At 34.9% G+C, this 27,586-nt stretch overlaps 1 protein-coding gene across 5 annotated transcripts in view; it reads right to left on the minus strand.

Annotated features, from left to right (window-relative positions):
• The window catches only part of NIPBL (NIPBL cohesin loading factor), a 209,768-nt gene that overhangs the window by 15,172 nt on the left and 167,010 nt on the right, over positions 1-27,586 (minus strand). For 4 of the 5 annotated variants that reach the window (XM_006059558.4, XM_025270602.3, XM_006059556.4 and 1 more), the window contains 11 exons: positions 27,383-27,529; positions 25,364-25,498; positions 24,077-24,175; positions 22,836-22,889; positions 9,002-9,110; positions 7,393-7,529; positions 4,043-4,183; positions 3,817-3,910; positions 3,174-3,328; positions 2,304-2,394; positions 254-427 (listed from right to left, as the gene is read on the minus strand). In XM_006059558.4, the coding sequence (XP_006059620.1) occupies positions 254-427; positions 2,304-2,394; positions 3,174-3,328; positions 3,817-3,910; positions 4,043-4,183; positions 7,393-7,529; positions 9,002-9,110; positions 22,836-22,889; positions 24,077-24,175; positions 25,364-25,498; positions 27,383-27,529 (1,336 nt within the window). The remainder of the gene's footprint in view (positions 1-253; positions 428-2,303; positions 2,395-3,173; positions 3,329-3,816; positions 3,911-4,042; positions 4,184-7,392; positions 7,530-9,001; positions 9,111-22,835; positions 22,890-24,076; positions 24,176-25,363; positions 25,499-27,382; positions 27,530-27,586) is intronic. The other variant, XM_044932727.2, reaches the window with a different exon arrangement.

Consider the following 27,586-nt stretch of genomic DNA (forward strand, 5'->3'; position numbering starts at 1 on the left):
TTTTTAAATTTTTTTAGGTCTGTTAGAGACCCCTTGGAGAACATGATGAGAAAGTACAATCCCTTTCCCTCTGTCAAAATGTTAAAGTCTGCATGCACATTCATTTATAAACTACTTTAGGGAGTTTATGAAGTATCTTCTTTAACTCAACTCCTTTATCTAATATATGGTAAGTAGGTATCTGGATTAAAAAAGAGTCACAGTATGCTAACTGCAGCCCCACTGTGAACTTTGAAAATATATTTTCACTTACAGTCTCTATCTGCCTGCTGCATACGTGTATCTTCTTCTTGTAGGTAGGTCTGGAGGTTTTTTAACACTTGTATTTTTAAATTTACTGAGGAGTTTTTATCAGATAAAATATTATTGTATAGATTTTTCACCTCTTGCTCAAACATTAGACTTGGGTGCTGAATAAAGGCAAATCCTAAAGAAGATGAAAAAAACAAAAATTCTCTTGATATATTCATATTAAAATTAAATATAACATTTATTGAAAATGTTGATAAAGTATATAAAGAGTATCTTATTTCAAAAATTAAAACTTAAAATGACTGGAAGAATATGCTGGTGGCCTTACCTAGAGAAGTATTAGAGCAGGTACTTCTTCCCCCATGAATTAAAAACAAGAAATTGCATTTCAAAGGAGAATTTCACTCAAGAGGAAACCTTGAGGAGGGAGCAGGGCCTAGTGGCTAAGGGAGTGGACTAGGAGTCAGGAGTCTTGGGTTCTATTCCTGGCTCCACCACTGACTTGTAGTGTGACCTTGGGTGAGTCACAGAATCTCTCTGTGCCTCAATGCTCCATCTGTAAAATGGGGACAATAATATTTACCACCCACCTGCCTCAAGGGGATATTTTCAGGATTTAAGAGGTAATGTGTGCATTTTTAGATCCCTAGTGGAAGGTACTAACCTTGGTGCTATTAAAATATATTCATCTGATGAAATGAAGTACTTTTAAAATAAAGCTAAAAATCTTGTATCTATTTCTATATGTTGTTATAATGAAGCCACAATGTTGAATTCTATAATCACAAATTACCCATATTTATTACCCTAAATAGTATTACCCATGTTTATTTGTACAAAATGCTTATTTATGAGATGAAACGAAGATCTTTGATGAGAGCAAATATTATGGATGCCAAATAACAAACTAAATTCAAAGCATAGAGTGATCAGATAACTAGCCCAAGGTGACACAGGATAACAATGGCCCACGCAACTTTTATTAACTGGTCTAAAGGCACTATTTTCTGGATAGTACTGCTTCAAATTAAAATTTACATTCTTTGTTCTCTGAATTAGATGTAACACTATTAGTTTTTGCCGTTTTATAGAATGTATGTCCAGACTGAAGTACATATTTGACTTGAAAGGTAATACTCTACCAATACAACTCCCTAGTAAGTGGTATATGAATTTTTACTCTATTTTCTATATGTAATTTTCTGAAAGAGATGAAGAGAAATAAGATATTAAGACTTAAATTATAAACTTTATTAATGCTACTAAATAAAATTTCTAAGTTATTAATCTTAATGAACACTTTATATGTATCTGTACAGAGTAAAACAAAACAAACAAACAACAACCACAAAAAAACAACAGCACAAAAACATGAAGAGAGTGCTCTTCTAATTTTTTTTAGTGCATTTAATTAGTTCAGGTATCAAGACCTTAAGGCTATCCTTCTCAAATTTCAATATATCCTTCCCACATTCCAATATCCTTCCAGATAAACCTCAAAGACCTAACCTAACCACATGTATTTATTACATCAATGCTCTTGGAAAAATAATACAGAAAAAGTATACATCCAGCTGTTCCTATGTGGTTGGTTACCATGTGTTATCTACATACTAATAAATAGAAGTCTGTAGACTGCCCTCTGTTTTGACTTTAGAAGAGGCAGACACATACACTGAAAAACGTTGAAAAGAAAAATAACAATTAAAAAAATACACAACAGTACAAATTTTTCTACATCACTTTTCTTAATTAAAGAACTTTGAACCCTATAAAGTAGGGGTTGAAGAAAGTATTGTCACCTCTATTTTACTAATGAGGAAACTGACATACAAGTTACATGACTTGCTGAAAGTCACCCAGGAAGTCACTGGATGAGCCAAGAATGGAACCCTGTTGTTTTAACCCCCAGAAGTATACTCTAGACACCAGATCCTACTTTAAACAGAAACATACTTAAGTAAATCAATGTTTTAGACTCACAAAAATTTTAAAACTTCCTCAACCTCTCAAACAACTGAGAACTAGGAAGAAATCTAGACTTAATTTACCTAGACCAATGATGGCTTTTGTTTGCACTTCTTCATCTGAATGCTTTGTAAAATACATCAATAGTTCAAGGACTTTATCCTTTATGTTAACCTAAGGGGGAAAAACACATTAAAGTGTATAAGGAAGAGTAGCTTAGATCCGTTTTCAACTGTGAAGGGAAAAAATATCTAAAAGCAAACTTCTGCATGTCAACGTTACTAAAGAATAAATCACCAATACATGTATAAGTCCATAAATTTTAGAACAATCTCATTCATTGGGACAGTTTGCAGATATAACTTGCATTAATTTATCGGGCTATAACTAACTGATTGGCTTCACAGACCATGTTTTGAAAAGCATTGTTTTAGAATTAAACCAGACAACTCTAGAGATTTCCCTGGTCTGTCAGTGGTTAAGACTACGTGCTTCCAATGCAGGGGGTGCAGGTTCAATCCTGGGTTAGGGAACTAAGATCCCACACTCCATGTCTGTGTGCTAAGTTGCTTTGGTCATGTCCGACTCTGTGCGACACTATGGACTGCAGCCTGCGAGGCTCCTCTGTCCATAGGATTCTCCAGGCAATACTGGAGTGGGTTGCCCTGCCCTCTTCCAGGGTATCTTCCTGACCCAGGGATCAATCCTGCGTCTCTTACATCTCCTGCATTAGCAGGCAGGTTCTTTACCACGAGTGCCACCTGGAAAGCCCTTTCACATGCCGCATATCCAAAAAATAGAAAATAAAATACAATAAAATTAAAACAAAACAAAACCAAAACCCAGACTGCTCTAATGCTGCTCATCCTGGGTCATTACAGTCATTTTTTAATGCACAGGTCACACAGTTCTATTTTTTTCAGGATATTAAATAATAATATTAGGATCTTTACCTTACTGTTGCCTTTAAAATCTTCCAGATCAAAATCAAAATGCCGACACAGTGCCCCAACAGTGAATAGGGATCTCAGAAGTGCTGGTTTGTTTGTTAGCAGTGAAGTGTTATTTGGGTCCTCTTGGTGTTGACTTTTTAATTTTGAAATGGCACCTAGTAAAATAAGTAACATTTATTTATATTATTTATAATAAATCCTCTATTCTTAAACTGTTATGCTCAAATAATTACTGCTAATAAACTAAAGCTAAATTTTACTAAAATTAATATAAATTCAATTTAAAATTTACTAAAATTAAACTTTTCTAAGTATTAAACATGCCTAGAAATATGAGGGCATTCCAACTGAGCCTAAAAGAACTAATATAAGAAAAAAAAATGGTATTTAAATTTTATTTGACATAGTAGGCAAAAAACTTATCAACATTCACTTATGAGAAGATAAATTTCTGAAGTAATCACATTGGGTTATTGAGGGAATATAAAAAATACCAGGAAGTATTGCTTCTGAGAATGGACTACAGAGGACAATCAAACCTCTTATATTTCCCTTGATATTATCTTTTATCAGATATGTTAAAAAGGAACTGGACACTGCAGGATCTAGCAAAATAATTTTAAAGCCCAGGCAGTGAACTTACCATAGTATCTATTGAAACAGGCCCACACAAATTTAAAATTTTGTGTCACTTTATTTACAACAGCCCCAAGACAGCTTACACAATGTTGCACTACCTAAAAGAGAAAAAATGTTACTGTTTAGATAAAAGTTAAAAACAAAGGTAAAAGCATGATTAAGTGATTTAAAAACACATGATTTGTGAATTGTATATTGATCAACACAGAGGTGGTAAAGTGAATGCTTACAGTCATGCCATATTTGATGATAAGCTTCATTAGATCTTCTTCAATAGTGGCAAGGAAAGTTTCACTGGGATGTTCCATCAGTGGTACAACTAGTTCTAGAATTTTTGCAACATTGCAGATAACCATGAAATCATTTTGTGTCTATAAGGATAAAATCAAAGCTTTATGAATATCAAAATCTGAAAAGAAACTATATGCAGCTTTGTGTATTTGAGGTTTTGGTATTATTTTATAGATATATTATACACACACACACACACACACACACACACACACACACACACATAATAGCTTCCCCTCCCCCTCCCAAAAAAAACCCAAAACAGCATTATTAGGAAAGAGCTTTTTTAAAGTATGAAGGGAAGAGGAGCAGATAGTGACAGGAACCTGGATTTTATTCTAGCTCTGTCACTAATTTACCATGTGATCTTTGAGTCACTTAGTCATAATGCTACAGTTACTGTTTTTCTCCCTAATATGCACTAACAGTTCTGAACAATGGTGTTTAAATATTTAACAGAGTATTTTACCAAAGACTGATACAATTTTTAAGATCAATATTTTTCAAACTAGGATAATAACAGTGCAGTATCTCTCAATTGAGGGTGACTTTCCTGGTGGCTCAGATGGTAAAGAATCTGCCTGCAATGCAGGAGACCCAGATTTAATTCCTGGGTTGGGAAGATCCCCTGGAGAAAATGGCAACCCACTCCATTATCCCTGCCTGGAGAATTCCATGGACAGAGGAGTCTGGCAGGTTATAGTCCATGGGGTGGCAGACTCGGACACAACTGAGCAACTGATATTTTCACTTTCACTTTGTCCCCAATGGATATCTGGCAATATATGGAGACAATTTTGGTTGTCCTAACACTGGCATGAGGGTACTACTCACATCCAGTGGACAGAAGCCAAGGATATTGCCAAATATCCTATAACATGCAGAAAAGCTCTTGAAAACAAAGAATAACCAGGTCCTGAGTGTCAACAGTGCTGAAGTTGAGTGCTAACAATAGTGCTGTGTTAACCCCTTTTATGACAGAGGAAAACACAGAATCCCAGAATTAGGTATAAAACTTTATTTTAAAATTTAAAATGTTAACATTATAATTTTTTTAAATTTAGAGGTTTTAAAACAGATTAAAAATTGTAGGCAACAGGTGATTAAAGTGGGTGAAGGGATAAATTAGTTTTTCTCAAGATAAATTCATTTGAAAATCACTGACAGAATCTTACTTTAAAAATGCAGTAAAAATTTTTTGAAACATAACTGACTTGAAAAATCAGGTAAATAAAGTATCTTAAAATCTAAAAGAAAAATTTAAATGAAGATGAAAATCATGAAGGAAAAGAGCTGTAGAACACCTGAAATATCTGGAATGAATATACATAAGATAGATCAATATCTCAAACATTTAAAGAGTTTACAAAAAAAAAAGGTCCACAGTTCAAAGGTAAAATAAGCAAAGGATAAGAACAGTCAAATTAAGGAAAATCAAGTTCAACTGGTTAATGCCATAAAAAAGATGCTAAACCTCTTGGAAATCAAGGAAGGGAAGCTGAAGCAACAAACAACTACATTCTTTTACATCTGTTAGCCTGGCAAAGAGTACAAAAATGACACAGAGCATCATTCACTGGTTTCCAAAGTGGCTATAAAACATGTCCACCAGCAATTTGACAAGAGCTATTCAGAAACAAAATCAAAACTGCAAAACATTCCTTCAATCTGGGAAGTCAATTCCTCAGACTATGTCAAAGAAAAAGAAGCACGAATATTTAAAAGTATATGAATAGGAATGACTATTAAGGAATTGGTTGTAGTGACTATCAACAGGAAACAATGTAAATAAAAAATAAATACTCGATTAGATGGGAAAATGGTTAAACAAATCATAAGATGTCCATAAGATGAATAATACACAGCTATTCAAAAGGATGAATATATATCAGTTGTTTTGAGATTAGTAAAAATGCCTGATAGATACATATATAACATGACGTGATTTTTAAAAAATCTGGTTAACCGTTTGTATAATGTGTGTCTGCAATTATAGAAACATGGATAAAATGTGCAAGGACACTCCAGATTGCTTATCCTGAAACGAGGGTAGGATATAAAAAACAACAACAAAAAACATTTTAAAAAAAAAAGGTGTCTATCATATATATGAGATAACCTTATTTATAAAAAACTTTATATTAGTGTGTGTATGCATAACAAACTATAGAAAATGTTTTCAAGTAACCTTGCTTTAAAAAATATCGATTGAAATGAGGATAATCAAGGCTCCTTTGTTGTTTAAATTCTACAAGCAAACAAACATGGTATTGAATTCTAGCTTTGGGACTCATTAGCTATGACACTGGGCAAATTATATTCTCTAAGCTTCCATTTCCTTATCTGTAAAACCAGGATAATAATGGTACTAACTTCATAATGTAAATGAGATGCTGCATGCAAAATTTTTTAGTGTTTGGCACTGTGCTCAATAACTATTATTATTATTAGTCACAGATTACATATTAATCAGTTTATATCTGCATCTAACACAAGCCCTAAAGACAGAAATATGTTGTCTTAAATGTTGTTTCAGAAGTATTATATATTATTTTTAATGTATTTATCTTCTGATACTTTTCTCTGATTTTAAAATTCCTCAGGACATCCTGAAGTTTTTCACCTAGAATTTATTAATTTAGATCACCAAAAAAACTGACCATAGCAGCAAAAGTAAAAAACTAACTACATTCACAGATTTTTAGAGTATTTTAAAATTTACTGTTGTAATAAGCCATTGAATTTACCACACTGTCATATAAACTGCTGGATTATCTGACTCAAGCAGTAGTTAATCTTCACATTTGATTTTAGGAGAACATGTGTAATATTAACTTAAAAACCTAACATCTCTGATGATCCTTTATTTTTCATATTCAGTATATAAATACATTATATAAATAAAATACATCAAAAATAACAAATGAAAAGCAAAACCAGAATCCAAATGACAGTAAATTTCTCAGTGACAAGAACTTTGCTCACTCACTGTTTAAGTCCTAACAATGGTTACATTTATTAAGCATTACTGAGAGTTTTAGCTTGAGGAGCTTACAGAGAGATGAAACCTGAAATTTATTTATAATACATCAGAAAAATGATGTTTGTAGCTAACTTGCTACAAATATTAGAACCTATATTTGAGTACATAACCCAGTTGATCTTTCAGTGAAAATGACTGTCATCTGTCAGTGAAAAGGTGGATGACACAATGCGAACTCTAAATTTAAAATAGTTACTACATGGTTTAGATAAGAGAGAAAAACAGGACAGACAGCTCTATACTTACACTACATTTAGTGGTAAGATATGGCTGCATAGTCATGGCATGTTTAACCATGAGCTGGGGTCTTATTTTGCTGAATAAGAACAAAGTGGTTATGCAAGCTACCAATCTTCCAGAATTCACACCTTTATTGTCAGAGTCTGGAAAAACAAACAGAAAATAAGACACTAAAATATGACAAGGCAGTGGAAATGATACAGAATATTATTCAAATTACTCAATACTATCCTCTGAATAGATTCAGTACATGCCTCAATACAACAGATTAGCATTCCTTATGATACTAGAATCCTTGCCTTTCTATCTTATATAAAATTACATGTATTAAGGATAAAGGGCAAAAAGGCTGCACTATGGAAGGCAAGTTTCACATCAAGGGGAGGAGGACTGAAGTAAAAAGTAGAATCAAAGTTGGGAAGTTTAGAGATGGAAATCTGAGAATAAACATGGTGTTGGTTAGTATCTTAAAATGCATGGAAATGAGAATGGGAAAGAAATTAGCAAAGGAGGACAAAAACAGTTTAGCTGAGGTGATACTGTGTTTAGGGTACTGGGGAAAAAAGACGCTGCTGTGGTAAAATGTCAGAAGACAGGAAGGATGCGTAAGTGGACCAGTGCTGTATTAAGACAAGTAAATGCTGTTCAGGGAAGAGGAAAGTGTAGCTAGCTAGGAGATACAATGTGTCTTAGTTCCTGGGCATTTTTAGAGGAGATTAGCAACTTTTTAACACTAAGTGACAACAGTATCACCTTTAAAATCTAGGAAAGGGGAAAACTGGGAAACAGAACAGAAGATACAAAGAAAAAGAGGTAAACATGGAAAATGAAAAAATAAAAATAAAAAAGACTGCATTAAAATATAAAGAATATCAACAATTTTTACCATAAATGGTACCTCTGTAAGAGGTAAATGGCCCCTAATTCTGAAAATTGACTGAGGCTGCCTGTTGTTCCTGATTAATATATATTAGGGGATGGGAAGTAATGTTAGTCTTATGTGCTTTTAAGCAATAGATAACAATTATGACTTTTATGATTTTATAATCATTTATATTTTCATTAATAACTTCAATTTTGTGACTGAGTGATAGATAATATATAATATTAAATATTTAACGAACTTGTCAATTTAAAAATTACTAACATCTTTCTAGGTCAAGGTTAAGCACATTTTATATAATTATAAATGGTATTAGGAAGGTACTATAAATCTTTTAAAAACATTTTTATACTAATTAACTTCATTTTGATAGAAATTTTTATATAATTTGAAAGATACTGAACAGTTTTTGGATAAGCACATTTACCTACATACATTAGTCCCTGGACTTATTTTAATTCTTGCTCATATGACATCTAAAATTATGTTCTATTGAAAGATATGTGAAAGAGATGAGTCCCATGCTTCTATTACATTGCTGTAAATAATACCAGTCAACTATAACATAACAATAACCTGGGATTCAACACAACAAAAAACAGAGTTCATTTAAAAGTGAAGTAATTAATTATTAGGCTAAGCAGAGTGAGAGGCAAAAATAAGAAATGTGCACAAAGTATTTTAACATATCTTATAAAATCAACTTAATGACCAATATATAAAATGTCTTACCAGCTAGAGATTCCTCATATTTAAGAATGTGCTCAACTAGGTTATCAACAAGTTGAGTACAAGCTTTCTTCACAGGTTTATATGAGGAATCCTCTTCAGACTTCAACAACTATAAGTGTATATATATGAAAAAAAAATCCCAGTATAATTCATTAGACAATAATAATATAAATGCATCAAAATGTGTCCATAAGTAATAAGATTTTCAATTGGTTATTAACAATACTGAAAATGCAAATTCACAAATAAAAAATATATAACAAATATTTTAAAATATAACCAGTAATTAAAGATATTTCCAAACAATTTTAGTATGAAGTTATTTAAATTGCTATGTATAGAACTTAAGGCAGAATATGAGAGAAATGAGAACACTGACCTTCCCTTAAGATTACCCCTCAATGCTAGTTGAGTGATTTTAAAGAATTAGAATTCCATCCCTTATCATTTCAAGTTCTTGATTTCTCAAAAAAGTTTATTATGGGTTAATGACATTTTTAAAATAGCTGTAACTACATCTGACTTGCATCTTAAAATCTGCAATTATAAAACACAAGGCTGGATTTCTTCCCTGTGTTATCTTTTACCAACTGATAGAGATGTGCTACAAATAATGATATGAGAAAAGAGATGAGTCTAATTATAGCTGGAAAATAAATACAATCTTTCATAATCAGAGGTCAATGGTAATGTCATCTAAGATACATCTGTTTTGTTAATAAAGAATAGCTAATACAATTTTTGGGTTATTAAAGAAGTTAAAAATGTGTAATTCCTGTCAAGGGTTCCAACGCTGTACAATTGTAACGTTCTGCAATGATGGATATGTTTTATATCTGTGCTGTACAGTATTGCTGCCACAAGCCACATGCAGCTACTAAACACTTGAAATGTAGCTAGTATAACTGAGGAATTAAAAATAAATAAAAATTCAAATGAAATGAAAAATCACACGTGGCTAGTATAGGACAGAGAAGATTTAGTTTAAACTTTCACTAGAAGATGTGTGGATGACTACAACTGATAGCAATCAGAATAACGTTATCACACACATTTCCCCTACTCCTTCCAATTTAAAGAAATAAATCAAATCAAGGTAACTTCAATTTACCCAGTTTTAGCTCTAAACAGCAAGTTCTCCATGTCCTGCTCTGTAACTCAACCTTAAGCAGCTATTAATATTATATGCTACCTTGGTCTTTTTTGGGAAGGGGTAGAAAACAGGCTCTTTACCCTTGTTTTTGCTCTCCAAGACATCAAGTACACATAAAAGTATTAACCATAAATTTTGGGTTATGACACACTGCCAATACTGGTTATGCGCCCTTTTCTTTGATTATAAATATAATGATGCATTATGAACCTAACTTAAGAGTATCTCCAATAACTTATATTTCTCAATGTGCTACTTCCTTTATCCCATCTTCCTGTTTCACTTTCAAAGTACCACTTATCAGAACTTTTTCCATTTCTTCACTTAAAAAAAAAAAAAAAGTTATTCTCGTTTTGCTGGAATTTCAATTTTCTAAAAGGTATCATGCTGGATGCAGTCTTCTGGGATTTGCCTTTTCCATTTAATATGTCACTAACTGTAATCCAGGTTGTTGCATGAAACTGTTACTTTACTCATTTTTGCTACTATAAAATAGGTGTTGTGTCTCTACCGCAATTCATTCATCCATTCTATTGAAGACAAGTTAATTATAACTTTAGTGGCATAATGAGCATTTTTATTTGTCTCCTGGTACACATATGTAAGATTCTCTCGGGTAGGTACCTTGGCATGGAATTCCTGGGTCATGGGTAATATGAATGTTCAACTCTGTGAAATAATGCTAAGTTTAAAAAGAGTCTTGATTTGCATTTCCCATATTATGAATGAGGCTGAATACCTTAAGTCACATGTGTTTTTTTCTTTATGAAATGCCCACTCATTACTTTCTCCTGTTTTCCTACTGAGACTCTTGCCTTATATTGGTTTTTAGGAAAGCAGCTCTTTATATTTTTTAACAACGTTCCTTTGTCAGTTATATGTGTATCAAATATCTGTCCCACTTTGTGTGTTTTTTCTGGATTCACAAATGTTCTTCATTTTAAGGCAGTGAAATTTATCAGTCTTTTCAGGTTATTGGTTTTCTGTGACTCAAGAAATCCTTCATTAAGAAAAGTCAAAAATATATTAATACATATACTGTCTTCTGGGGCTTCCCAGGTGGCGCTAGAGGTAAAGAACCAGCCTGCCAATGCAGGAGACATAAGAGACGCGGGTTGATCCCTGGGTAGGGAAGATACCCTGGTGGAGGGCATAGCAGCCTACTCCAGTATTCTTGCCTGGAGAATCCCATAGACAAAGTAGCCTGGCAGGCTACAGTCCAAAGAGTTGCACAGAGTTGGACACAACTGAAGCGACTTAGCTCGCACATACATACTGTCTTCTAAAAGTTTAAAGATTTCCTTTAATCTATGCGTGTGTGTGTGTGTGCACGCTCAGTCATGCCCAACTCTTTGCTGAGTTGAAGAATTAAAAAAAAAAAGTAAAAAACAACCCTTATGGGTAGCCACTTGTTCCAGTCCCATTTATTGAAAAGTTCAAGCTATCTTAATTACTCAATCTTTAATAAGTCCTGGTACCTGTTAAGACACATTAGTGCTCCTGCATTTTCAGAAGTGATGATTATTTTCAACTCTTTACTTTTCCATATATGGTTTAAGAACACCTTGACATGCTTGATAAATATTTCCTATTCTTGATTTTGATGAGATCTCTTTTAACATCTTCCCATTTTGCATGATTTTTATTTTAGGTTTTATAGTTTATTCTCTGTCAGATTTTACTTCTAGTTTACTAGACGTTATTCATTCAAGGGTATTAAATTTTATCAACAATTTCTTCTGTATCCTCTGATATGATTACTTATTTTTTAATGTTAAATCATACACACACGTGCTGATGCTAAACCAGCCCCACAATATGCATGCACAGATGTACATATATATGTATGCATATATAATATATATAGTATAAACATCTCTGTCCAACTTTTTGATGGGTAAGTAAGCTGTAGACATCAATATATTCTCTACCTTTTCCTTTTGAGATAAAATTTACATAAAATGATATGTACAAATCTACAGTTGCCCAGTTTTGTTAAGTGCATTCCCCTTTATAACTCAAACACTCTACCAAGATAGAGAACAAACTTTCTCCATCTTAACTTACATTAGAATCATCTGGAGACTGCTAAACTATAGAATGGTGGGCCCCAACTTCAGAGTTACTGATTAATTAAATCTGGACAAAAGTCTTAAAATTTTACTTCTAACAAGTCACAGATAATCTTGTTAACTTTTAAAACTACTGATATAGATTATTACCATCACCTTTGAAAATTCCCTCGTGTTCCTTTCCATTTGATCCATGGCTCCCAGCAACCACTCTTATGATTTTTTTCCATATAGATTAGTATAGCCTCTCCTAGAGCTTCGTATAAATAGAATCATAACCTGTACTCTTCTGTATAAGACTCTTGTCACTTTGTGTAATGTTTTTATTATTTACCTACATTGCTGTTAAGTATCAATAGTTTGTTCCTTTTGACATGCTGTGCTATTTAGCTGTATAGATACATCAGGTTTTCTTTAGCCATTCACTGGTTGATGGAGACAAAGACACTATTTGACTGTAAACTCGGGCACGAGAAATCAAGCTGCACCTTCAACCCTTTGCTTAGAAATCTCCTCAGCTAAACATCCAATTTCATCACTTGAAGTCTTCCCTTCACCAAACACTAGAAAAGGAACACAATTTAGCCAAGTGCTTCGTCAAATTACGAGGACAGACTTTTCTCTGTTGTCCAATAGCATGTTCTTCATTTGCATCTGAGACCACATCACAATAGCCTTTAACCATCCATATTTTTACCAAAATTTTGTACATGATTATATACATCCTGAGAAACGTGTAGGCAGGTCAAGACGCAACAGTTAGAAACGGACATGGAACAATGGACTGGTTCCAAATTAGCAAAGGAGTAGTACATCAAGGCTGTATATTGTCACTCTGCTTATTTAACTTACATGCAGAGTACATCATGCGAAATGTCAGGCTGGATAAAGCACAAGCTGGAATCAAGATTGCTGGGAGAAATATCAATAACCCAGATATGCAGATGATACCACCCTTATGGCAGAAAGCAAAGAGCAATTAGAGTCTCTTGATGAAGGTGAAAGAGGAGAGTGAAAAAGCTGGCTTAAAACTCTCAAAAAACTAAGATCATGGAATCTGATCCCATCAATTCATGGCGAATAGGTGGGGAAACAAAGGAAACAGTGACAGGCTTTATTTTCTTGGTTTCCTATGGTGACTGCAGCCATGAAATTAAAAGACACTTGCTCCTTGGAAGAAAAGCTATGATAACCCTAGACAGCGTATTAAAAAGCAGAGACATTACTTTTCCGATAAGCAGCCTGCAGTGACCTCTAAAAGTGATGAGCTATTCACTCGACCCAGAAAACCGCACAAAATCATCCAAATCAAGAGGTTCAAATCTTCATGTTCACTTTAAGAACATTCCTGAAAACTGCCCAGGCCATAAAGGGTATGCATATCCGAAAAGCCTCCAAGTATCTGAAGGATGTCACTTTAAAGAAGCAATGTGTGCCATTCCATTGTTACAGTGGTGGAGTTGGTAGGTGTGCACAGGCCAAACAGGAGGGCTGGATGCAGGATCAGTGGCCCAAAAAGGGTGCTGAATTTTTACAGCACATGCTTAAAAATGCAGAGAGTAATGCTGAACTTAAGGGCTTAGACGTAGACGTAGACGTAGAATCTCTGGTCACTGAGCACATCCAGGTGAACAAAGCCCACGAGATGCGGCACAGGACTTACAGAGCTCATAGTCGATCAACCCCTACATGAGCTCTCCCTGCCACATTGAGATGATCCTTACTGAAAAAGAACAGATTGTTCCTAAACCAGAAGAGGAGGTTGCACAGAAGAAAAAGATATCCCAGAAGAAAGAGAAGAAACAAAAACTTATGACCCGGGAATAAAGGCCACAAAAAATAAATGCAAATAATAGTAAAGAAAAAAAAAAAAGGCAGAGACAATACTTTGACATCACTTTGCCAACAAAGGTCCATCCAGTCAAAGCTATGGTTTTCCCAGTAGTCATGTATGGATGTGAGAGTTGGACCATAAAGAAGGCTGAGCATCAAAGAATTGATGCTTTTGAACCATGGTGTTGGAGAAGACTCTTGAGTCCCTTGGACTGCAAGGAGATCAAACCAGTCAATCCTAAAAGAAATCATTGGAAGGACTGATGCTGAAGCTCCAATACTTTGGCTACCTGATGTAAAGAGCCGACTCATTAGAAAAGACCCTGAATTATTAGCATAAGCTTAACCAGGTCAGGACTCCAACTGCAGCTCCTGTACCAGATGAGATGTTAGTGCTTGAACAAATTAACATCCTCTGGAACCTGGTGTACAGCTAATGATCTGGGAAATACCTTTTTTCCTCATCCTTGTCAAAGGCTCCCAGAAGCAGTTTGCTTTTAACTGGCAAGGCCAGAAATGTATTGCACTGTCGCAGGGGTATCTTAACTCCCCAGTCTTACATTATAATTTAGTTTGTATGACGCTGATTATCTTTCATTTTAACATGACATCACACTGGCCCATTACATTGATGACATTATGCCAACTGCACATAGTAAGCAAAAAGGAACAAGTACACTGGACTTATTCGTAGAATGTGCATGTGAAAAGGTGGGGAATATATCCAACAAAAATTTAGGGGTCTTCTACTTCGAAGAAATTCCTGGGGGCTTAGTTGTGTGGGACATGGTGTGATGTCCACTGTAAGCAAAGAAGAAGATGTTGCATTTGGTCCTTTCTATAACCAAAAAAGAACTCAATGCCTTAGAGAGTTTCTTTGAATTTTGGAGGCTTATTTGGGTATATTATTCTCATTATACCTCATTCAGGTATATGATTCTGGCCCATTTACTGAATGACCTGAGAAGCTGCCAGTGCTGAATGGGGCACAGAAGAGAAGGCAGCTCTGGAAAGGCAGGTCCAGGCTGCTGTGCTAGCTGCTTTGCCACTCATGCCACAGACCAGCAGCACTAAGGTGTCAGTGGCAGATATGGCTGCTGACTGGAGCCTCTGCCAAGCCTCTATAAGTGAACTGCAGCATAGGTCCTTAGGATTTTGGAATAAAGCCCTGCCACCCTCTGGGAACAACCACTCTCTTTTTGAGAAACAGCTCTTGGCACGCTACTTGGCCTTAGTCGATACTGAATGCCTATCCATGGGCCACCAAAATCATCATGCATTCTGAGCTATCAATCATAAACCGGGTGGCTGCATCACCAAGCCACAAAGTTGGGTGTGCAAAGCAGCATTATATCATCAAAGGGAAGCGGTGTATACACGATTAGGCCAGAGCAGGCTGAAGGGCACAAGTTAATTACATGAAAAAGTGGCCAAAATGCCTATGGTTCCCATGTGCTACACTGCCTTCTCTCAGCCTGCACCTCTGGCCTCAGTTGACCACAGGGAATATCCCTGGTTTACAGATCGGTCTACACAACATGCAGGGATCACCCACAAGTGGACAGTGCAGCAATACAGCCCCTTTCTGGGACATCCCTGAAGGACAGTGGTGAAAAAAAATTCCCCATTAGGCAGAACTTCAAGATGTGCATCTCGTTCACTTTGCTTGGAAAGACAAATGATCAAAGTTGGCGACAAGGGAATCTGGAAAAGAGGCATCTCTGAATGGTAAAATATTTATATTCCATATGAATGTTCACCAAAGGGTGGCCTCAGCAGACGCCTTGCTCTGCAGATACCTTCTCCAAGATAACAGCCTCTTTCTGCAGCCACTCCTGTCCTCACCCAACGGGCTCATGAACAAACTATGTGTTATGGCAGAGATGGAAGTCACACTTAAGCTCAGCAACATGGACTTCTACTCACCAAGGCCATACTATCTATGGTCCACTCTGCCAGCAGTAGAGAACAACACTGAGTTTCTGATATGGAACGACTCCCAGGGATTACCAGCCAGCAACCTGGTGGTAGGTTGATTACAATTAGGCTGCCTCCATCATGGAAGGGGCAGCATTTTGTTCATACTGAAACAGGCACTCTTGATATATTTTTGCCTTTTCTGTATGCAATACTTCTACCAAAACTACCACCTATGGACTTAGAGGATACTTTATCTACCATAATATTTGTTGTTCAGGCTGTAAGTCATCTGACTCTTTGCGAACCCATATCTGCAGCACTCTAGGCTTCTCTGTCCACCACTACCTCCCTGACTTTGCTCAAACTCATGTCCATTGAGTCAGTGATGCCATCCAACCATCTCATCCTCTGTCATCCTCTTTTCCTCTTGCCATAACTCCACACAAAACTGCTTTGGTTAAGAAAAGCACTTCAGCGCAAAAGAAGTACAGCAGTGAGCCCATGCTCATATTCCTTGTTTCCCACCATTCTGAAACAGGTGACTTGACAGAAGGTGGAAACAGCCTTTTACAAACTCAGTTACAGCATCAGATAGGGGGCAATATCTTGCTGTAGCTGGGGCAAGATTCTCCAGCAGGCTCCTATGCTCTGAATCAGCATCCAATACATGGTGCTGTTTTGTCTATAGCCAGGATTCATGGTCCAGAAATCAAGAGGTGGAAATTTGAAAGGCATAACTCACTCAAATTTGCTAATCAATCATTTGCTAATATGAGTGATTAGCAAAATTTCTGCTTCCATTTCAGTGACTTTATGCTCTGCTGGCCTGGAGAGAGGTTCCAGAGGGAGGAATTTTTGTACCAGAAGACATAACAAGAATCCCACTGAACTGAAAGACTGTTAGTCAACTACTATGCACTCTTTATGCCTCTGAATCAACAAGTAAAGAAAGGAGTTGGGCTTTCCAGGTGGTAAAGAACTGTCTGCCAATCCAAGAGAGCTACGAGATGAAGGTTTGATCCCTGGGTCGGGAAGATTCTCTGGAGGAGGGCATGGCAACCACTTCAGTATTCTTGCTAGAGAATGCCCTGGACAGAGGAGCCTGGTGGGCTACAGTCCAAAAGGCCGCAGAGTTGGAAACAACTGAACATGCACGCACCAAGAAGAAACTAGTGCAATATTCCACAGTGGAGGTACGTAAGAGTGTGTTTGAAATGCAAGAGATCCCACAGGCCATCTCTTAGTAATAAATACCAGCTATGACCACATTATCAGTTATAGATACAAGGACTTTGTCATGAGTATTTCCTGCTTATTTTGTCATAAATATGTGTGTGTGTTATGTGTACGGAAGTTGGGGAGAGGGACAGGAAGAGAGAGACTGAGGGAGGGAAAGTGAGAAAATGTCTTTCTTTCCCCCCACCTTCTATTTCCTTACCACAGAACATAAAGTATATTGATTTCATATCAAAGTATTTAAATGTTATTATAAACTGACATGGTTGTAATTAAATTACAGGATGTCAAGGAGAAGAGTAAACATTACTCAAGGACTTCTTCTGGGAAAGGGGTTAGTGCATTTTTGGTTGTATGCAGGATAGCTGTATCATGTTAGATAGAATCATGACTTTGTTATTGTCTTTATTTGGAGATTTAGTATGGTATAAGGAGATGTATCAATATACGGGTGCCAAGTTAACAAAGGGTAGAGCTGTGATGATTAATTTTAAGCATTAACTTGGTTGGGCCAAAGGATGCCCAGTTATCTGGTTAAACATTTTTACTGGATGTGTTGGTGAGTGAGGGTAGTTCTAAATGAGATTAGCACTTGAATTGGTGGACTCAGCATAGCAGATTGCCCTCTCCAATGTGGGTGGGCCTGAAAAGAACAAAAGGTAGAGGAAGGAAGAATCCTACCATTCTCTGATTACCTAAGCTGGGACCACTGGTCTTCTTTCACATTTGAACTGGGATTTATACTATCTGCTTCTGTGGTTCAGGCTTTAGGACACAGAACAAACTACACACTAGGGGCTTTTCTGGGTCTCCAGTTTGTCGAGTGTTGATTGCGGGATTTAAGAGGCTCTATAATCACGTGAGGGGCTTCCCTAGTGGCTCAGTAGTAAAGAATCCGCCTGCATGGAGGAGACATGGCTTCAGTCGCTGCATTGGGAAGATTCCTTGGGAAAGAAATGGCAATCCACTCCAGTATTCTTGCCTGGCATGGCAGGCTACAATCCATGGTTGCACAAGAGTCAGGCTTCACTTAGTGACTAAATGACAAAACAATCACACAAGACAGTTCTTACAATAAATCTTTTCTGTGTCTCTCTTTTTGAGTATTTGGTTGGTTCTGTTTCTATGAAGAATATAATATTCTAGAAGAGATGACTGATATATATCCTTTCTGAGTAAATTCCTGGCCCCCTGAAATTATTCTTCTGAATTTTTTCAATACAGATTAGTTTTACCTCTCCTTAAACGTCATATAAATGGTATCAGAATATGTACTCTCCTGTGTAAGGCTTCCTTCATTCTGCAGAGTGCTTTAATAAATGTCTATACTGCTGTATGTATTAGCAGTCTGTGCGTCTATGATGTGGAGCACTATCAAATTATATGAATATTGATATAGTCATTTTTCTATTCATTCACTGATTGATGGCAATAAGAGTATTTGATTGTAAACTTCAAGAGGCAGATCTTATTTTGGATTACAAAGGCCAGGAGAAGGTGAAATGTAGGCTATTTAAGTTTTTTCATTGCCTGCATTTTCCTGTAAACTGAAAAAAAAAGGGGGGGACTGTAGTCTTAGAACATAAGCAATGAAAATGAATGGCATTGCAAAATTAATTGTGTGTACCCACTATAGGCTATGATAGTGATTTACACTGACTGAACCACTTTTTAGGGAAAAAAAAAAAAAGGAAGGACTTTCATGATTGAACGTTTTCACATACTACTGAAAAAATTCAAAAGAAACCACAAATTCATTAAAAGTTAAAAGGGACATGAGTTTCCATACATTAAAAAAATTTGTGTTTGTGTGTGTGTATACTTTTATATATATATGTGACATTCTAACATTATGTAGTCAGCGGACAGAGTTTGATGCCTATGTAAATATGAAGTACTATTTCATGTAGTACTTAAAACTTCCCAAGGCTATCACATTCCATGAATTAGGAAATCACTATCTATATGAAGTCGATCCAACACAAAAATAATAATGAGACATATCTAAAATTGGACAGAAGGCAATGTGTATACATGAGCTCATGTGGAAATAGTAAGAATGTTGATTATTTTTGATTCAGGAATTTAAGATAATTCCAGTAGTCCCTTCTTTGTATCCTCAGCTTTTCTTCAAATTTATGCAGTGTTTTTATTACCACTAAGAGTGATTATACTCCATCATGTATTTATATAAATATTTTAATAAAATGTTCCTTACTTCATAAAACTAAACTCTGCTAGTTTAATGACTATATCCAGAAAGTCACAATGTCATTTTGGTAAATTAAATTGTTGGCAGAAACTAAATCAGGAAAGCAAAAAACAGGGAGGAATAGAAAGAGCAATGAGCTTAAAAGAGGACTAGAGAGTAAAGATATAAAGAGTATAAAACTACTGCTAAGAAGTTATAAATCTAGTGTTCACTTATCTACTTCCAACCTGCCAATAACACATAGGAATATTACCTTAGATTCTTTTTACTAACGACATTTCTGAGAGCTATACTAGTATCATATGAAACATGGGTGTAGAGCTTTCTAGAAATTATTGTGTCCCCTTTGGAATGGTTGACATAACTAAGATGGTCATAAGGCTCTATAATACAGCTAATTATTTGACTTATGGGGGAAAGGGTATCAAATATACCATGTAAAATTATAAAATGGAAGATGATTGATAAAGAGAGCCTAAGATGTTACAGACTGGATAACGTAAGCAAACACCATGAGGGTGCTTAAAAAAGGTGTCTTAAAATTTTTTTAAAGGTAACATATTACTAAACACTACCAAAGAGTTAAACTTAAAAAGACTGACAATACCAAGTACTGATGAGAATGTGGATCAACTGGAATATTGCTGGTGGAAATGCAAAATGGTTCAGCCATTTTGGAAAAACAGCCTGGCAGTTTCTCACTCACATGACCCAGTAATCACAACCATGGGAATTTACCCAAGAGAAATGAAAACACCCAACCTCACAAGAACATGCACACAAGCAGCATTATTCATTACAGCCCGAACTGGGAACAGCTTGTAAGTCTATAAGTTTGTGAATTAACAGAGAAATTATGATACATCCATACTATTGCTACTACTCAGCAATAAAAAGGAATAAAACAATATACCAGCAACATTCTGCTAGAAGTCAAACATAAAAGACTACATGCTGTATGATTCTCTGGACATGAAATTCTACAAAGGGGACAACTATATAGTGACAAAAAGTGAATGAGTGGTTTCCCGGGGTTGGGGGAGAAGATCAACTACTACAAAGAGGCACAAGAAAACTTTTTAAGAGTGATATTCTTTACATCATTGTAAATAATTACTAAAATTAGTCAAGTTGCACACCTAAAACTGGTTAACATTTATGCATATAAATTATGTTTCAATAAAATAATTTGGTTGATTATTAAAAATATTGCTAAATATAGTTTAACTAAAAGTACTGTTAAAAATTAAAAAGTAAACAAATAGAACAGATAGTAAATTGTTGACATATCAAACAGAAAAAACTATTTCACGATAGACTTTTAATGGTATGTGTTTAGTGAGCTATAGATAAAAAGAAATGTAAAAAAAGTCTTAAACTGTATCTAGTAATCTTAATGTTAATATAATAGGGCAAAGCTAATAGGAAATTTGGAGAAGGCAATGGCAACCCGCTCCAATACTCTTGCCTGGAAAATCCCATGGATGGAGGAGCCTGGTAGGCTGCAGTCCATGGGGTCGCTAAGGGTCGGACACGACTGAGCGACTTCTCTTTCACTTTTCACTTTCATGCATTAGAGAAGGAAATGGCAATCCACTCCAGTATTCTTGCCTGGAGGATCCCAGGGACGGGGGAGCCTGGTGGGCTGCCAACTATGGGGTCGCATAGAGTCGGACATGACTGAAGCGACTTAGCAGCAGCAGCAATAGGAAATTATCTTTGGAAATAAGATTTTTAGCCTAAAAGAAATAATAAAATAAAAGGAGCAGAATCTCATAGTCTTAAATTTGAATTAAAAATATTAATTGATTTATTTTTTCTTTCTAAATAAATATATATATTTCTAGCTCTATCCTCTGAAAAAGTCCAAAGCTATGATAACCCATTAGCAATGAATATTCACAGCACCCAGATTATTCCCACAAAAGGCAATCAGGGCTCTTAGGAAAAAATGGCTGAGTTCAGATTTGGGACAGAAAATGTACAAGCCAAGTCTGGGGAATCTTGTAGAGACAGAAAGTAATCAGGTTACAAAAGAGCAATGAGGTTATACCAAAAAGGTACAAAATCAATTTGAAGGGAAAACTCATTATTCTGAAAACTGGTAAGTAATGGAAAAGAATAGAGTACTTTCCCTGCCTTTGAGGTACAAATGGTATTTCACAGTAACTTAATTTTCAGGACAAAATTCCTCTTTAAAGAAGAATCCCTGCCAATTAATATGGGATAAATAAAATAATTTGAAAAAAAATCAGCATTTTGCAATTTGTAATGAAAATAATGAACCTAGGTAATGATCATTCAAAACCTATCATGAAAGACTTTATGAAAGGTTAAGAACACAGTCAAAATCACTGAAAATGGGACAACCAAACATTACGTGCCTTTTGATGTGAGGCAACAATATTTAGCATCACTTGTGAAGTATTCTTGTCTGTTTTCTGAAAACTGAACTTCAATATCAGTAAACCTCTAGATCTAACTTAAGAGTTTACAGAAAAAAAATGGTGGACAGAGGAACACTAAAATGACACCAGAAAGAAGAGATCTATGAAATCTAGAATATGGGACACTCCACAGGAAAACGTAAGCAGCATGAGAAAAGGAACAGTGAGAGTTGACTTTTAAAGACTAAGACTTAAGAGTCATGTCAACCAAAGCAACAGCAATTCAACTATAAAAACACATTTTTGAGACAAGCAGGGAAATGTGAACATGGAATAATTATTACATGTTAGGAAATAATTTTATTAATAGTTATCTTGAATCAGATGACAAAGATACTCTGGTTTTTTGAAAAAAGTCATCTCTGTTAGAGACAGACATTAAAGTATTTATGAGTGAAATGATATAAAGTATGGGATTTTCTTTAAAAGTGTTACAGCCAAAGAAAGTTAAATAAAAAAAAAAAATAGATGGGGGTGGGAAAGAGATAAACAGGATATTAGGAAAATGCTAACAACTTTTGAAGCTGGGTAATGAGTACTTCTATTTTAAAATCCTTAAATAAAAAAATTCATAAGGCGCTAAATATTTCCATGTATAAAATTTTTAAAGAACACTAATTGTGGTTTAATCCTATACTTCTATAGGACATTCTATATATTTTAAAACATGTCAAATAATGTAAACATATATTTAATGCAATCTATGTACCTATCTATAGATTTCATGTCTATCATCTAGATTAAAGGGATTAAAAAATTATCTAGAAGGATGAGAAGAGAGAATATTAATATTAGTTATTCAGAAAACTTGTAGCAAGCAATTGAACAACTGATTAAATAGGGGTATTAAACAAAACATTCACCCTAATATGTTGAAATAAATTTTCCCTACCACAAAGTAAACACTTAAAAAAAAAAACTGAAAAATTTCTTTCAAATCATGAAGTCTACAAACACTCACATTTTGAAGAAGCTGCTCAAACCAGTCATATCCAGTATCTCTGCATGCTGCAACCTAAGGGGAAAAATATGGTGCACCTATCAAAATTAGAAATTTACATTAAAACATACTTTTGCTATGCTATAGTCTCAAGAATAAAAATGTTCAAAGTTCTAAATTAAAAAAATTATTTTCATACTTATGGACATAGGGAGAGGGGAGGAGAGGGTGAGATGTATGGAAAGAGTAATGTGGGAACTTACATTACCATGTGTAAAATAGATAGCCAATGGGAATTTGCTGTGTGACTCAGGAAACTAAAACAGGGGCTCTGTTTCAATCTAGAGGGTGGGATGGGGTGGGAGATGAGAGGGAGGTTCAAAAGGGAAGGGATATATGTATACCTATGGCAGATTCATGTTGAGGTTTGACAGAAAACAAAATTCTGTAAAGCAATTATGCTTCAATAAAAATAAATTAAAAAGAAAAATAAGAAAAGAAAAATATAAAAAAAAGTGTGGATTAAATGATTAGAACTCAAAAAAAATTATTTTCAAATAAACTATTTTTTTCAGTGAGCCAATAATCTACCATGTTAAAGAACTTTATTCCAAAAGTATACTAGAAGCCATTCAAGATATTCACTTAATGTATTAAAATTAAAAATGGTATTCTGAATAGTATATTGAATCACACACTATCAGGAAATCTGTAAGGTCTAAAACAATAAAAATGCAAATGTTTGCTTCTTATTTTCCTTCTAGGTAGAAGATTTAAAGACATTAGTAAAACAGAGATGATCATGTAATCCATAATATAAAAATTCTTAAGTCTAAAACATGAAAAGCATTCTGGGTCAAAAAAAATTATAGTTTATGTGTATAATAAAACATAATGAAATTAATTTTAATTCATGTATTCTGGAAAAAGTAGAAATTATAGTCTCATTTCAGGCTGCTATTCATGTGTTATTGTATCTTTTTATCTACCTCTCATTTCCCTTTCAGTTTTCAATCACTGGAAGAGTCTGGAGAATTTTAATATCAGTGCTTAAGACAATGGATGCCAAAAAAAAGTGGGGGTAGGTAGAAATACTACTCTTATCTTATTTGCATCCCTTGAGTTATCTCCAGAAACATATAATAAGGGAAGTATCAGAGGGTAACCAAATATCTTGTTATTGTCTCTCCCTTTATAAGACAAGGCAGGCCTCAGTGAGGTTTGCACCCACAGGAATCACCCTTGTTTCAGTCCTTCCTTACCACATCAGTGATATTTAAAATCTTCCTTGTCATTGCTTCTTTGTCATTGTGTGGAGTTGGAGTAAACCAGAGTTTTTGGAATGTTTCATTTACTAATTTCTAGAAGAAAGAAAAATTTCAAACTAATAAGTACAATAAATGTGGCAAAATTCTTAATCCCAAATTCTCATTAAAGCCCAAAGCAAAAGTGTATGTGTGTGTATACACACACACACACACACACACACACACACACATATATATATAAAACCCTGAAATTTCCGGTATGACATCCTCAGTTTCAAAAAGATCACCAATTATAAAAATTATAATTTTTTTTCAGTTTGGCAAAGATTTTAAATGGGTTAATAATATGCCAATGCAGGAGATGTAAGAAAGACTTGGGTTCGATCCCTGGGTCAGGAAGATCCCCTGAAGGAGATCATGGCAACCCACTCCAGTATTCTTACCTGAAGAATCCCATGGACAGAGGAGCCTGGAGGGCTACAGTCCATAGGGTCACAAAGAGTCGGACACGACTGAAGCGACTTAACACAATACTACGTCTAGTATAGAACTTCTGGATATAATGCACGTAAATGCTTTTGATCAAACTAAAAAATACTTTTGCTGCTTTGGTAGAAGTTGTTAAAAAACAAAACAAAATCAAAACCCAAAAAAGAAATATAGGGACAATCACATATACAGAGATTCACTAATGAACTCTAACTTTCAACAAAGTATTTACTAATTTAGAAAACCAAGCACATACCATTTGAAAATCAATTTAATTTGAAATAAATTTCCTATATACAATGTAATCTCTACAATGACATTAAATATTACAATTGCCAAATTGGTTTGATAAGATCAGATTTTATTAACTAATGCAGGACCTAGAAATAAAAATACCTAAACATGTCTTTTTCTTCAATTTATAGTCTATAATATTGACTTACTTGTATAGTTTTTATATATACATAATTAACAAAACTTATATATATAAAGCAAACATTTAAATTACTTGGGCTTTCCTGGTGGCTCAGTGGTAAAGAATCTGCCTGCACTGCAGGAGACAGAGGAGACTTGGATTTGATCCCCAGGTTGGGAAGATTCCCCCAGAGGAGGTCATGGCAACCCACTCCAGTATTCTTGCCTGGAGAATCCCATGGACTACAGAGGAGCCTGGTGGGCTACAGTCCATATAGTTGCAAAGAGCTGGACACAACTGAAGTGACTGAGCATGCACACACATGTAAAACATTAATGAAAAATGAATTTTTAAAGTAGTCAATGTTTTTAACTTACCTTAATGCCCTCTTCATCATTTACCCTGCGAATCATTTTTACACACATTTCTGTAATTTTTGGAAATGTCGGTTGTTCAATACAGATGTCTCTTAGAATCTTTATCACCCTTTTTCTGACACTGATACCAGTATCCTAGGAACAGAAAGATATTCTAAATGTCAGAAAAACTGAGATGCCAAGGTGTATGAAATTTGATAAAATAAAATTAGAAAATACCAAGAAACAGTATACATACATTTATTAACATGATATGCTATGCTATGCTAAGTCACTTCAGTCGTGTCCGACTCTGTGTGACCCCATAGACGGCAGCCCACCAAGCTTCCCCGTCCCTGGGATTCTCCAGGCAAGAACACTGGAGTGGGTTGCCATTTCCTTCTCCAATGCATGAAAGTGAAAAGAGAAAGTGAAGTCGCTCAGTTGTGTCCGACTCTTAGCGACCCCATGGACTGCAGCCTACCAGGCTCCTCTGTCCATCAAGAGTACTGGAGTTGGGTGCCATTGCCTTCTCCAATTAACATGATAAACATGGTCCATATATATATTTTAAAACACATTTATATTAATATTATAAATATGAGTTATTTTATTATGCTCTTTGCTTTTAAAATGTAATATCCAACATATGGAAAATATTAAATAGCACTGAACACAAGAGGAGCATATAAGCTTGCCAAAATTAAATGGAGTAACAAACATGAAACTTTGAGGACATTGTTTGGCACTTAAACAGCATATGAAGTATATTTAACAAAAATGTTTAACAAATCTTTCAAACCAGTATCACTATTTTATAATTTATAGCAAATATAAGGAAAAAAGGAACAGATCAAAGGAAACAAAACCATGAAAAAATAACAAGACTGGCTTGCCTTTTTAAATCTCTCAGTGTCATGGTGGCATGTGTAAGAAAGAGTTAGAGAATACTCTAAATAAAATAGAGATGAAATATTGTGATGGATACATGGGTGTTAACTGTACTATTTTTAACTTAACAGATTTTCATAACTAAATCATCTTTAAGTAAGAAGTACTGAACACCCATTGTGCAAAATTATCTCCATTATGTAGTTTAGCAAACATGAAAATATTTTAGGATATATTGGTAAGGTAGATGCTGTCAGAGTTCATTATACCTGAAAATCCTGTTGTTTGTCCTTCACTCTTGAAAAGAGTAAGACATTAAAAGTGAAAAAATTCTTCTACTTTTTCCTTAAAATTCTTTGTTTCCATCAAGATTTTATGCTAGTTGGAGATGAAATTATCTGTAACTCTCAGTCCCACAGTATTTAAATATTGGGCTAAAAGTGATAAATTCTTGTCAGTTTAGGAATACCGAAATCCTGTACTAATGAATCTCTGTTGAATTATAGAAGAAGTCAATAACCCTGCAGTGGGTGGTATGGAATTTGGACAGATATTTTGTAATGCCAATGTTTCCTTTCATTTCCAAGGAGATACTTCAGGGCCACAGAATTCAATGCCATAGAAGAAAAGAATATCTTAGAATAGCATTTCTTATGTTTGCTCTTAAAACTCAAATGACTTTATTTAGCTTGCAGGTATCTGAGTCTGTCATAATTCAGCTTTAAAGAAATATGCAAATACACATAATAACCAAAAATACTGTCAGACACCAAAATTCCATATATAGCTCTCACTGAAATAATTCTTCCTGTTTATATACATATATATTTATAATTACTCTAGAATCCTATCCAAAATACTTAACTATGTCATGTAGCTCCTATCATTTACTCTTTGTATACCAGCATAATCAAAAACTAATAGTAACTGGTAAAGGGAATCCAATTTTTACCAAAGATGTGCTTTACAATATTAAGCAGCCCTCCTCTTGAAATATGTTCTTCTTTAGAAAGTTGCTACAGTTTATATATTAGGTAAGATAAATACAGAATTGATATCTACCTTTCTACCTTAACATTTTAAAAAAGTGATATTAGGAAGGCAAAATTATATTCATAAATTATAATAAAAGTGACAAAACAAGCATACCAATATTCTTTCAATCAGCATATCATAATACTGCTCAGCAAGCTGAGGTCGACAAAGGACAAATCGACCTAGTAATTCCACTGCTGCTTCTCTGACACTAGTGGAGTTATCCATTAATCGTCCATGAACTCCTCGCTGCATATCCAGCTGAAGAAAAATAAAGAAAATATAACTTATACTAAGTAGAGCTAATATTTTAATTTG

Source organism: Bubalus bubalis, chromosome 19 (assembly GCF_019923935.1).
Source record: "Bubalus bubalis isolate 160015118507 breed Murrah chromosome 19, NDDB_SH_1, whole genome shotgun sequence".
NCBI classification, from domain to species: Eukaryota; Metazoa; Chordata; class Mammalia; order Artiodactyla; family Bovidae; genus Bubalus; species Bubalus bubalis.